The sequence below is a fragment of the Diachasmimorpha longicaudata genome, chromosome 15, assembly GCF_034640455.1.
Source record: "Diachasmimorpha longicaudata isolate KC_UGA_2023 chromosome 15, iyDiaLong2, whole genome shotgun sequence".
In the NCBI taxonomy this organism is placed as follows: Eukaryota; Metazoa; Arthropoda; class Insecta; order Hymenoptera; family Braconidae; genus Diachasmimorpha; species Diachasmimorpha longicaudata.
Window position 1 is genome coordinate 700,506 of NC_087239.1, and position 13,592 is coordinate 714,097.

The 13,592-nt window shown below is 34.8% G+C and overlaps 1 protein-coding gene across 5 annotated transcripts in view; it reads right to left on the bottom strand.

Moving 5' to 3' along the window:
* The window catches only part of LOC135169729 (protein Wnt-2), a 75,801-nt gene extending 62,605 nt beyond the window's left edge, over positions 1-13,196 (bottom strand). The window contains exons 1-2 of one of the 5 annotated variants that reach the window (XM_064134977.1): positions 13,055-13,196; positions 12,897-12,990 (exon numbers count right to left, since the gene is read on the bottom strand). In XM_064134977.1, the coding sequence (XP_063991047.1) occupies positions 12,897-12,922 (26 nt within the window). In that variant the 5' untranslated portion in view covers positions 12,923-12,990; positions 13,055-13,196. The other 4 variants (XM_064134975.1, XM_064134978.1, XM_064134976.1 and 1 more) reach the window with 4 other exon arrangements.
* Positions 13,197-13,592: the final 396 nt, after the last annotated feature.

Below are 13,592 nucleotides of genomic sequence, written 5' to 3' on the forward strand. Positions count from 1 at the left end.
TCAAAAAGTCCTTTGAGTGGTCTTTTACAGAATCCACTGGAGAAACTCGTATCAAGGGAGTGGAATATTTTGAAGACTTCTACATATAAGAAGAAGAGCAAGTTATTGTTTAGTGGCAGAAAGCTCTCTCGTCGCACTGCGTCAGGGATAAACAGAACTCGGGCAAATCAGTACCATCTGGCACAAAGGATCCATAGAATCTCCTGGTTGCAGGTGTGATTAGCCCTACGAGGATGTGAACCATGTGCTCTGGCATTGTCTTCTTTATGATCAATATACAGCCAATCAATAGATAGCCAATGCTTCATGCACGGAAAGAGATATTCAGGGAAAGTGTGGACTTTGAATCCTCGGGTTATCGCCCACCCTGTGAAGTACGTAGATTTTTAAAATCACTAAGTAAGGATTATGTTTAATTGCTGAGCAAGTTTGTCAGCCAGAGTAATATTAAAGTCGAAATCAATCAGAGAAAAAAAAGAAAAAAAAAGAAAAACCCCAATCATCACTATTTTAAACCACTATTTGGAACCATTATCTATAAAAAAAATTGTTTTTATTGTTTTAAAAAAAAACCAAAACTCGCGTTCATCTGAATTAGACTATCAACGAGAATCAAGTGCAAGTGAATTAATTGTGATCGTTCGACTTTGGTGGCACATGGCGTCCAATATAGTTTTATAGACAAGAGGCTGACCCTAAACCATTCTTCATTAATTTCCATCGCATACCCACCCTAAATTAGCACGTCCTGAAACAATGTTACTACGAAAATTCAAAATTCAAAATTGTTATTTTCATAGCAGTTTAAATTCGGCTGATGAAGTTATAGCGCCGTAAGTTATACTCAAAATTATCGTAAATTGAGATTCATTCCAAGAACTAATAGAATTTTTATTAAAAAATGTGGCAAACCCCGATGGTTTGATTGCCTACACGAGTTTCGAACAGTATTTTTCATCACAATATGCTGAAAACTCTTTTTAGGCATGTTAAAACCTCTTCAAAAACTACACGGAGACATGTTTGTAAGAAAAATTATGGCGCTAGCACAGGAAAGTACGCGCAAGCTGTTGGTCAGGGAAAAATTTTAGTGCTGACACAGGAAATTTTATTATCTTAAACGCGAATTTTTCCCGAACTTCTGCGAAACAATAATATTAGATTTTATTAATTTTCGGTACCCGTACTCGAATTTTTATTGGAAATTTCTCGTTGTATTTTACCGCACCGCGTGATGAAAAATCAATTTCGGCAGACTATCATCTTGAAAAGATATTATCTTAATTTCTGGGCTCAAGGATACTCCTGGGGTGATAGATTGGTGGGAAAAAGGTAAGAGGAATTTTTAGTAAAGGATATTTATCCCGGCTGTTTGAAGTACTGAAGAGTGAAAGAGCCTCATGATGACGGATACACGCAGGCAAACTCGATTGCTATCGTTTTACATGATTCATTCCTGCGGAAGATTTTTATGAGTGGAAACAACGGCGGTCTACATCGATATGATTATCGATGTAAGTATGGTCTGTGGGTGTGTGTTACGGATGGAGAGAAATACTCTGTGTGATACTCTCCTGGATAAATTACATCGATTCCTCTCAATATCTTGGTTTTATTTGCATTTCCCGATTAATGGATCAAATTTATAGCTGAGTGAGCTCAGAGTATTGGTCGAATTACATGATATTATCTGTCTCCTTTGTTACGTGAGATTAATTTTGCTGGAGACCTTCAATGTATGGACGGTGGGACGAAATGACTCTCTGAGGAAAGACTAGTTTTTGTGGGAACGTAAAGATAAAAAGTGCGATGACCCAGTCACAACTTGTGAAAACCAGAATTACTCATTTCCGTTAAAATAATGGATTCATCGCGCTGACCCCTGACTAATGTGGGATTTCGCTTAATATCATTCGCTGAAAGTTTGAATTTCATTAATTAATTGGACGTGCCAAAATATTCCTGGGGGACTCATTCAGGTAATTTTGGCCAACCTGCATGTTTCACATTTTCAAGGTGAAAAGTGTCTGGCAAACGATTTCAAGTTTACTTATGAGCTGTATAAATTTGAATATGACACGTGTGGAATATTTGCATGAGGTCTTTTAGTGGGAATCCTTAGAGATTTCTACACAAATTTTCGCGTTGAAGAGTGCCTTATGAAGTCATTATTATTTTTTTATAGAATTGGAGTTTCTATTCTTGGGGAGAAATGTTGAAGAGACATTACTGAGTACGTGTAATAATTCATTTGTACATTTTTTTCTTCAGTGTTTACTTTAAAAAATGGTCTTTTTATTTATGTCAGAAATCTATTTGGTCCGAGACAGTATTAGATTATAGGAACCAGCATAATCTTTGCTTATGAGGAGTAAATTCGATTTTACTCCTGTCTCAAGGATGTCCGATACTCATTTAGCCAAAATTGATGATTTGTTTATTTTTCTGGACAATTCTTGATTGAATTGACACGAAAAAAATTAGGTCTTAATGGTGATGCGATCATTGTCATGCATTTCTTCTACAATTTCGTGATTCTTCTTAGAAGTTTACTTTTAATAATGATACAATACAAAAAGGTTTTTTTTCACGCCAGTCTCATCGCAAATTTACCAGAAAACTGAAAACAAATGTGAATTCTGATGGAAAAGGTGGAGAATGTCCTCAAAAGAATTCAAGGGGTCGTTTATTTCGTAAAAGTAATTAATCTTATCTGATAATTTTGTTCGTAGATTGAATATCAAAATGCTTATAAAAAGTTGCAAAAATCATTTAAAGTGGTCAGGGTTTTCAGAATTTCAAAACAAAATCATCAAAAATACAACCAAAAAATTAGAGGATTCAAGTTTAGAGACTAATTAGCATTTCTTTCTCGTTCAAGGACCTGAATTTTCCCAGATTGCTAAACCGAAATGGTTCATCCAAATAAAAACAGCGCCTAAATAATAATCCATAATTAAATTAATCAAATGGCCAGGTACTAGTGATTTCTAATGAGTGCAAGTAATATTCAAGTAAATCTCAATTTGATTATTTCAACGACACCACACTCCGAAATAGAAAATATGGATAACGATTACCTAAAATGGTCTGTTACGATTTCTATCTCAAATTCTCAACAACCCAAAAAATGGGCAATGGAATGAGATAATGGTCTTCTTCCTAGAAAGTATATTGCGTTCGTTTCAAACAGGGAGAGAGAGAGAGAGAGAATCATTCATTCAATACTACAGGAAGAATGAAAGAATAAAAAAAAGATAAAATGAGAACGTTGAGAAGGATAGAGTAAAAGAAACTAATAAAGAAAAGAAAGGATAGTTCTAACAGCAGTGGCAATTTCTAACACTAGCAAATACAATCCACTGGTTTTTTCAGCTGTTAGAGTTCGGAGGGTTAATAGCATGAGGTAATTCCCCGGAATTTCTGTGGAAGTGAACTAAGGGCGTTTCGAAGGATCAATTATAGAAATAATTATATACTCCGGAATGTACGAGCCATATGCTCCAATTTTTCTTCCGGTTTTTTAATACCACATGCTTCAACTTTTTCTCCCTTAAAAACGAATTCGGAGGGGAAAATTCAATTCGTTTATTTTTACGATTTTGGGATTGGATATCAGGAATTCTGTCTATTGAAGATCCAATAAGGTGGATTGAAGTCTTAAGTCAATTTCTCCACTTTCCCGAAGATCCAATTGTACAAAAATTACTGAATTTTGATAATCAGTGATGCCTATTGTAGATCCAAGAAGATAGATTGGTATTGAGAGTGCTTAATATGTGTGGACAAAAATGAATGGTCTGTCTATAGCTGTTTTCAGTCCATCTCAGTATGTTATAGTTTTTATAGTTTTTCTCCAAACAGTACCGAAATGTTTAGAATGGTTTTAATAAATAGAACCAGAGAAGAAACAGAAACGAATTAATGAACAAGGGTCTTTTGTCAAATGGGTCTAGAGTGTGAAATCTTTGGTCACTAAGAGTCAGTTGGTCTGGAGACATCATACGAGAAAGATATACCTTCTGCGTGCGATAATGAAGAATTAAAGTTGATAGTTAAATCGTTTTTGTATTATTGAGACAATCCCTATCCATAATCCAATACTTGGAGTCATAAGTAAATTTGCCCAACTTTCCGAAGATCTAATTGAAAAAGACTTACTGAATTTCGATAACCAACAGTGCCCGGCGTGATACTGGGAGACCCGGGTTCGATTACCGGCTGGATGAAAGTGGAATTTTTTCTCTCTAATTCTAATTCCCTTTAGATTTTTTTTTGTTTTTTTGTTGAATATAACAAAATTTAATGCTGAGGACGAAAATTAGCATGAGATGTGAAGTGTGATCCACACTTCGAATGGACGATCGAATAAAGATTGGGTCAAACTTGATTGAAGATTGAGCAAAGTGGATCGAGCCTAGATTCTGAAGGTTGAACCAAGACAGTATTGAGTAAAAGATACTAAACAGTTACGCATTTTTTCACTGTACGTTCCATGATTTTTCTGGAACATTTTGAACTTTTTCCTGAAAATCCAATGAGAAAGTGCGTAAATGTTCCGTAATTTTTACCGAATGTTGTTTCGAGTGACAGATTACCGAATAGGCACGTAATTTAAAGAAAAAATTTCTCTGGGTGAAATTCGACAGCTCTTATAGTGTTCAGGGTGGAGTTTCCAGACTCGATACGGCCATTAAAATTGGTAGAAATGAGGGGAAAAATTACTGATTACGGGTAAAGTAAGGGTCACATCACTTCTGTGATATAGCGTCGGCCACTGCTCATTGTTTATTATATCTATCGAGTCCATTGTCATTGAGAGTTTTGCTACGTCCTATGGTAATCGTTACTACAGTATATGTATAGTAATCATGACTATTACATATGTAGAACTGCTAACTTATAATCATTCTTATTAGGTTTAAATATTCTATGAGCTAATATTAAATGTTAGTTCATTCACTCAGTTCATAAACTAATATTAAAAATTCATTCATACTCGGCTGCAATATTTAATGAACTAATATGAAATATTAATCAATTATGTTGAATTTTTGGGAATTTCCCCAAGTACAAAATTCACTGTTTCTCCTCTGGAAATGTTCTGGTCCATGAGGCCCAAAATACTATCTTTGAATTTAGTCTGTCTTAAGAATCTGTCGAGGAACATACCTCCTGATTAAAGTAGAGTCACAAATAAGGAATAAATTATAAAGTGAATAAAATAGAACAGAAGTGTTGTTCATGTAAATCCCATAATCCAATAAACTAAATATTAATAAACAGATATGTCATATTATTTCATTCGCTAAGTTCATAAACTAGGATTAAAAATTCACTCATACTAGGCGCAAATATTTAATGGGCTAATTTTAAATATTAGTTTATTCACTAAGTTCATAAATTATTATTAAATACTAATTCTTATTAAGCTTAGATATTTATATAGTTCTCTCATAGTTCATATAGTTCTCCTTACGATGGCTCTTGTCCGCGCGTACGTACATCTCCTGAAGAAGGTACGACCCATGAGTTGGTTGTTCAATGTACTTCCGATATAAATAGTTTCCCACACGTAAACAATCTGCAACAATTTTATACCGACTCTACGGAATCACGAAAAGCCCGTCTGGTTCATGTCCGTATTTTTTTATTGCTGCCATTCCCCATTTTTCCTCGCATTGTTTATGTTTTTTTTTTTTTTTGTAAATTCCAATTGTGGGAACAAATAACAGGAATTGTGTCTCGTTGCGCAGCATGCCAGCTGCTATCTTCGTACAAGTGTACATATACATACACGAAAATGAGAGGTAAAAAACGAGGAAAAAGAGGGAACAAGTATTGAGTTAGAGGAAACGTGTTTAATGATGCTCTTATTGTGTACACAATACAATGTAAAACATTGAGGTTGATTTTAACATTCGAGTACGTTATGTGTTCCTCGATCAAAACTATATTTTAAGTCGTGTTGTCGGTGGGAGGTATCGCCGGATGGAGAATTGCGCAACTCTACGGTTTATGAGAAAAACCTTCCGTTAATTCACATTGGCGAACCATTCCGTTTTTTTTGCCATGTCATTCAATATTTTTTTTCCAGTATCAATGAATGGCCGATGGGAGGAGCAAAAAAGTCGGGGGGAACCTTTACTTCTTCTACACTGAGAGAAAAATTGTTTGAAAATTCCGTGTCTGTTCCGTAATCTGTCAGTCAAAATCGGATTGAGTAAAAATTACGGAACATTTACACATTTTTTCACTGAACGTTCCATGATTTTTCTGGAACATTTTGAACTTTTCCCTGATGTAAGTCCACCGAAAAGGTGCGTCATTGTTCCGTAATTTTTACTGAATATTGTTTTGATTGGCAGATTACAGAACATGAACGTAATTTTTAAAGAATTTGTCTCTCTAGCGATTATTGACCATTTTTTAAATTTATTACATCCGGATTTTTACTTTCAGAATTTTGGGACATCATTTTTTTAGATTTGGTTATCAAACACAAAGAAAATGTCGTAGTGAACCATAAGACATTCGACTTCGATTAAGGATTATTACGTTTAAAGTGAAACTATTTTCAATCAAATTTCGAAGGGAATGAACCATATTCATTAAATTAAACTTTTATAATGTTATTCCATTGTATACTAATTGTTGAGACATTTTTTCGTGATTTGTTTCTCCGTGAAGAACAAATTCACTGACGGGAAAACAAGCGCAAAATGGCGAAAACAATAAATTCCAGTGCTGGCAGCAGAAATTTGATTGAGTCTAATGTGAATTTTTGTCCAACTTTGGTGAGTATTCTCCAGAAATTCGCGGGAATTCTACCAGAAGTCTCGAAAAATTTCACGTTAACTGCCTTCGATATGGACCATGTAATATGGTTCTGTCCCAATGTATACCCAGGGGAAAGGCAACGCTAGAGAGAACCCTCAGTCCCAAACTGGATTTCCTCCATTTTAAAAGCCGCCAAATCCAGAACCCATGACATCTTTCATCAGTTCTTACAAATCGGTAAAATAAAAATTTTAAAGAGGAGGGGGGGGGGCAAATCCGTCCATGTGAACAATGCAAATGATAGTGTAAATAAATCACGTAGATTTGCGCCTTTTAAATAAATAAATAAAAAAACAGCAATCGAGAGACTGTAATTCTTTTCAAAATTCGTACTAATAAAATTAAAATAAATAATAACCAAATTCTTTTCGAAAATATGCCCTCCATGTGTTAAAAGTTCCTCTCGAGAAACCGGTAGGGACACCTGTCAACCCTTATTTCTCGAATTTTTCTGAAGCCCTGAGGTGTAATTTATCCATTCGAACTCATAAAAAAATAAAGCCACTGAAAACGGACAAATTTCCCTCGTATATCAGATGCGTGAGAATGGAAATCTTCCGTTAAACGTTTTGAAAATCCATTTAGAGGGCCCATCGTCGAAACTCGTTCCCTCCAATCCCCAGCCATTCTCCTAAGCTCCCTAATTAACTCCGTTAAAATTTATACAGTCGAAATATCCTCCTTTATGATAGGGAAGAATAGAAGAGACTGAGAGCCGATGTTTACAAACCATTCACGGGGGTATAGACATAGCCGTGAATTCCGAGGTTACGATTTCCCCGGTGTTCCGATGCCGTCATCACCGACGCACCAAACCGTGAGTATGGTTTAATGGGACGTTATTAGCTTTATGATTGCGTTATTTATACGCCGGCCAATTAACGAGCTTCACTAACCCCACAGCGTAATGATAATGTTGAGAGTGAGTCAGGAATCAGAGGAGCAGAAAAAAATATCAAGTTGATTTCTCTTCGTCTGTTTTTTTCACCTGGATACGTGCATGGTTTCAATATAATGGGGGGGGGGGGGCATTTATTTTTTTTTTTCAAGTTCAAAATGATCTATAGGCATTATAGAAGGTTGTGAGTAGTGCAAGAAGTGTCAGTACTTTCTTGAATGGAAAAAGTTTCTGGAAATTTAAAAACAATTAGAAATATTTTTAGCAATTAAAAAAGTTTTTAAAAAACTGAAGGACTTTTAAGGAATTTCTGAAAAAATAAGGGGGAGTTTCTAGAAGATGAGACGAATTTCAACGTATTCTTAGGAAATTCAGGAATATTCAAAGAGTTTTAGGGACATTTCGGGAAACTGAAGACCTTTCCGAAAAAAATGAGAAAATGCAAAGTAAGGTCGTTGCAATTTTGAGGAACTGTATGAAACTTTTGAAAAATTTTGAAGGATTCGAGAGATTTCTATACAAAATTTAAGGGAATACCAAGAGTTGTGAGAAGTTTCTGAAACTTATCCAGGAAAATCACAGGGGAATTTCAAGAATTTATAGAAGTCACTCAGAATTCAGGGAATGTCAAGAAGATGTGATAGTATGCAAAGAGCTTCTAGAAAATTTCAAGTGATTCCAAGCGTTTTTAAAGAAAGTAAATAAATTGATTGATTTCTGTAAATTAGAAATTACAAGGACATTATCGATTTTCTTTTAAATTCAAGGAGCTGGCAAAATCTTTGTCAGTCAAGAATTTTTTTAGAAAAACTAAGAGATTGCCACGATTTTATTGAAATTCTGAAAGAATTCAAGGAATTTATTAAATTTTTAAGGGGATTCTGGAAGATTCTACAAACCCCAAGACATATCTCGGAATTTCCCAATATTTTCTTCGGGAAATTGACAGATTTTTGAGGAACATTGTTTCTGGAAATCCAAGAGAAGAAGAAATCATGAACATGTCTATGCACAATTGCAACTACATAAAAAATCCAGCAATTTGTTTTGTTTGCTCTTTTGAGATATAAAAATATGTAATAGCAAAATATGAATACTTTCACTGGAACATGCTGGGTTTCTTAAAAAATTCCATTGAAATACTATTAGACATTGAATTCACCTTCATCTTTGATTACAATTTTAGCAAAATACGTTGATTAGCCTCATCGATAGACGGAAAGGTTCCAAAGGTTTACAAACCATAGTAATCACCGCACAAAATTAAATCCCAGAAATGTAAAAAAAATGAATTACTTAACGAATTCCTGTGATGAATTTCCTCATCAGAGAATTTTTATAAAATTTCAAGCCAATTTCGGAGCAAAGCGCCAGTTTTTATCCTCAATTTTTGTGCGCCTCCTATAGTAGCTGGTTCTTTTTTAAAAGCTATAGATGAGAAGAGAATCATCTCAGATTACCCATCATGAATTTCAACCTTGATCCAATTTTTGTTACTTTTTTTTTCATCGAGGGTGGCTTAGTATAGCTGAGAAACTCGATCCTCACGAGGATTCTCGGTCGCGCGAGCCCAGTCGAGGGGCCCCGTCGTAAGAAAAACATAAAAAGAGAGAGAGAAGGTCAGGTGTGGACAAGATAGAGAGAGAAATAAATCTAGTCCTGAGAAAACACTTTTGTACTTTGCTGTGTCGACAACAATGTGGTATTAGTCGGTAACAGGACTATTTCTAGGGCTCACTTGAAAAAGAAAGACTATTGTATTGCGGCAAACATCTGCTGGTGAAATATAAACTGCTAATAAAAACGTCCACGTGAAAAAAAATATCTATTTTATGACAGAGCTATTGTAGATGATGGCAGAACGGTAATGAAATTCAACAAACAGGATGTCAGTTTGTGATGGAAAATAGAGTGGCAGTGGTGCCCTGAATTGTGTCAATCGCGGTCTACCATGATATGGAGACCTATTGAGCACTAGTGGTGACATTTACCTATATGAGTGGATTATGCTAATTGAGTGCTGAAGTGTCAACTGTAGATTTATGGTACATAACAGTGAAATATGTAAGAAAAAAAATGGAAAAAACTCGTTGGATTTCTGATGCAGAAAGAGGACAACTTCCCAGGGGGACATGTCCATTCTGAAGAAGGAAACAAGGTCGATCCAGGATTGGAGATCGAGCATCGAAGACTCAGCGTTGAAGCAATCTCGATTCCATCATTGGATCCTATGTGGTATATGATCCTTAGAACTTCATTTCAATCTTGAGACCGTCTATTCTGGTCTTCTCTTTGGTGAAGAGGGTCAGCCTGGTCAGCTGTTCCAGGCTGGAGGGCCCAGTACAGAATGAAGCTGGATTCCATTGTCAAATCCAAAATGATTCAATCTTAGACAAATGCTTCATTCAGTCCATATAATTATTGGGTACATAAATTACGTAGCTCAATGGATTCAATTATATTTCACTTCAATACTTGAAGGGGTTATCAATGATAATTCATTATTGGGAAATTGTGGAGGAATTGGAAGGATTGATGGAGGATTGTTGGTCAAGCCTCGATCGAGGCTGGAAAGTCCAGCCTAGACAGTGAATTTTTAAAGTTCATCCGACCTTGGTTTAACCCTGAGGATCTAGCTGGATCCACCTTCGTCAGTTCCCTATGAAACTTAATCAAGATCGATGGGGTATATAAAAAATCTATTTAATCTCGGGAGAAATATCGAGTGCTTTTAGTTCCATCAAAATTTGGAGAGCTCCATGATTTGTTGAAAATTCTGGACATACAGAATTTGGAATTCCCGAAAGTTTCTTCAATTCGATTGAAATTTATCAGTAGCTCAAGTATATAAGGTAATTCAAATTATTGAATGTCATAATATTCCGACATTTTTTCATTTAAATTGCCAATTTTTTGGGGATACATATGAAAAGTTAAATCATCATTGAATATTCAAACCTATTAATTAGGTAAATTTCAAAAAAATTAGTCGAATTTTCATTGGTGTAGGCGTTCTTTGCAACTCACGCATCTGCGGTGTATTATTACCGCACTCCTAGTTGCATAATAGACAATTATGTGACAAGATATTATTGAAAGTTATTTGGAATCTTTCATTTAAAGAATTGAAGAATTTCCGGTTGAAATTATAGCAATTCTCATTAAAAGTCTTTGAAAAATCTCCCGTTGTTCATGATGTTGGCATCGAAGATAAACAAATAATAGCAGATCATTAATATATCCTATACTAATTATCACTTCGATCAAGAGATTTCGTTTTACACAAAAATATAAATATATGTATTACATACATATATTAGTCTCCGTAATAAAATGTAGTTAAACTAGGCCAATTGCATCGCATGTAATTAATTCGACCTCCGTTGTTTCAATAAAAAAAATTAATTTTCGTTTTTTTACTGGAGAATTTGTTTTACGAGTCAATCAAAATTCTTACATCGTTCTCAATTTCTTATTTCAAATTACGGAGCCCCGGCCGGGTGCTAAAAAGAAGGGTTGAAATACCAGAGTATATGAACGGTTAGCAAAAGGCGAAACAATTTTAAAAGAAGCCAAGAGAAGCGAAGTCTCAAAGTGCCGCGGTATTTCAATAATTAGAGGGCGGTCATTGTGTTTCACCGTTGCGAAGAGAGCCCATGCCCACCATATACACTTTATCACACTTGGAGAAAAAGATGCTACATTAAGAAATGGTTTCTGGTGGGAGAGAAAACACGCCGGATAATGTGGCTAAGGTTTCTCAACTTCAATAATTGCACTATAAGGTACAAAGTTTCTTTATAAATAATTTGACGTTCTAGGGAATCTCAGACATACCACGGGGGGTTTTATATAATTGACAGTGTGTTTGGAAGAATTTGAAACAAACAGGGACCCAGAAATCATTTGGAAAATTACAGTTAGACAAAATGGGTAAGTGAACAAACTCGTTGAAATAGACAAAATATTGAAATTGTGAAACTTTGAAGGTAATAAAGTCGAAAAAGATTGAAGGAAAAATGTTTAATAATTATTAGGGGCTGTATACCCATCTTGTAAGGTATTTAGGGAGATGTGGAAAGAGAAATTTTTATTTCACAGTTTCATCATCAGAGAGACGATGGTGAAAGAAGATCGTATATTCTGGAATGACAAGTCTAATCAAAGATTGAATTAATATGATTTGGTTTATATAGCCTTTTTCCAATACATTTGCCTGAACGAATTCAAAAGATTGGAGATCACCAATATCTAAAATCCTATTTTTGAAAATAATGTATTTCTGGAAAATTACACATAATACAATGTCCTCATAGTAAACACCTGGCCCGAGGGCCTTTAGCAATAACAATACTATTTATTTGGTCTAATAAATTGTTTGTTCGATATAATTGAACCCTTTTTTGCAAAAAAAGAAAAAGATCAAATAAAAATTTGGATTCAAAAAGAAAACATTTGTCGAGTTGCATAATTACAATTTAATCCATTGATTAGAAATCCTCGTTAGGTGGCTATTTTAAAAATTGCAAACCTGGAGACCAAAGACCATCAATGAAACAAATAAAAAATTGAATTTTTGCCATTTTTGGTTCAAAGTTGAAGTTTAGAAAATTCATATTTGTAGGCTCTCATGTTCACAATGTAATGAAAAGTGAGTTTAACAATATCAAATTTTGAGTAATAAAAAGCATTTGAAAAACAAATTTTTCAAAAACTGTTGAGCAGCTCGAACTTCAGTTTTGCACAGGGCAAATACTGTTGAGGTCTATAATCTGAACAAATTTAAATAAACGAAAAATTATTTAAGGTCACTCGATTTTTTTCAGAGGAGGATAAGTGAACATAAAGATATGGCCATCAAACTTAATACCTTACGAATGTAATATATATTGACAATAGATCCATTAGCAAGAATCCAGCAAATGAAATTAAGAAAATTAACAAAGAAAAAAAAATAATAGTACCCAGTAACAAGTGAACTACTTTTATCGAAGAGACTTCAACAACTGCTTCTTTCACGACAAAAAATCGCTGCCAGAACCATCACAATGTTATGAGACCAGTGCTCCGTAATTAATGAAATCCCTTGTGACCCCCCGCCCCCCCAACGTTCGAATTTGAAGATTTAAAAAAAAATTGTCAAAATGGTTTTACTCACAGATGCACCAATGCCAGTCTGGTCATTCCTCTCGCTTCACATTATGTCTTTTTCCGATGTCTCTTCAGCACAAATTTCACTTTCTCCAATACATCTAATAATTAAATGAAAAAAAATTCATTCGAGTATATGCAATAAATATTCTGTACAAGATTCACCTTGCTAACGAAAACTAGCGCTGCTGATAACAGGTTTCCTCCACGCAGTCTCTTTCATTACAACTTTATAACGCAGGCGCAGGTTGGTCTCCATCCAAGGAGCCCACATCGGTGTCTGCATTTTTTTTCGTCTCTTTGAGGTCATAAAGATAATGTGCTCATAATCACGTGGATCATCATCTTGTGGATTATGGAGGTAGTTGTCTCAGAGACGGTTCGAAACAAAGTTTGCGAATAATGTGAGGGCCTTCTAATGTGTGCAAGTTATTTCCAAACTTCATTATTCTCTTTATTATTTTTTCCAAATTATTTTGTACAGGAAGATGCCTTTCAACGTTCATTAAAAGGTAAATTACGCTTAGGTAAAGAGTCTTTTAAATTTCAAAAATGGCAAATTACGATCCTACTAAACGTATTTTACGATTTTCTTACGCGTTATTTATGATAAAAAAAAGTTGTGTACCTGACATATCTCTTTCCTCATTAGATTCTCAAATCAATCTCTAACTTCCCGACTCTCAGATTCGAGGACTTTTTT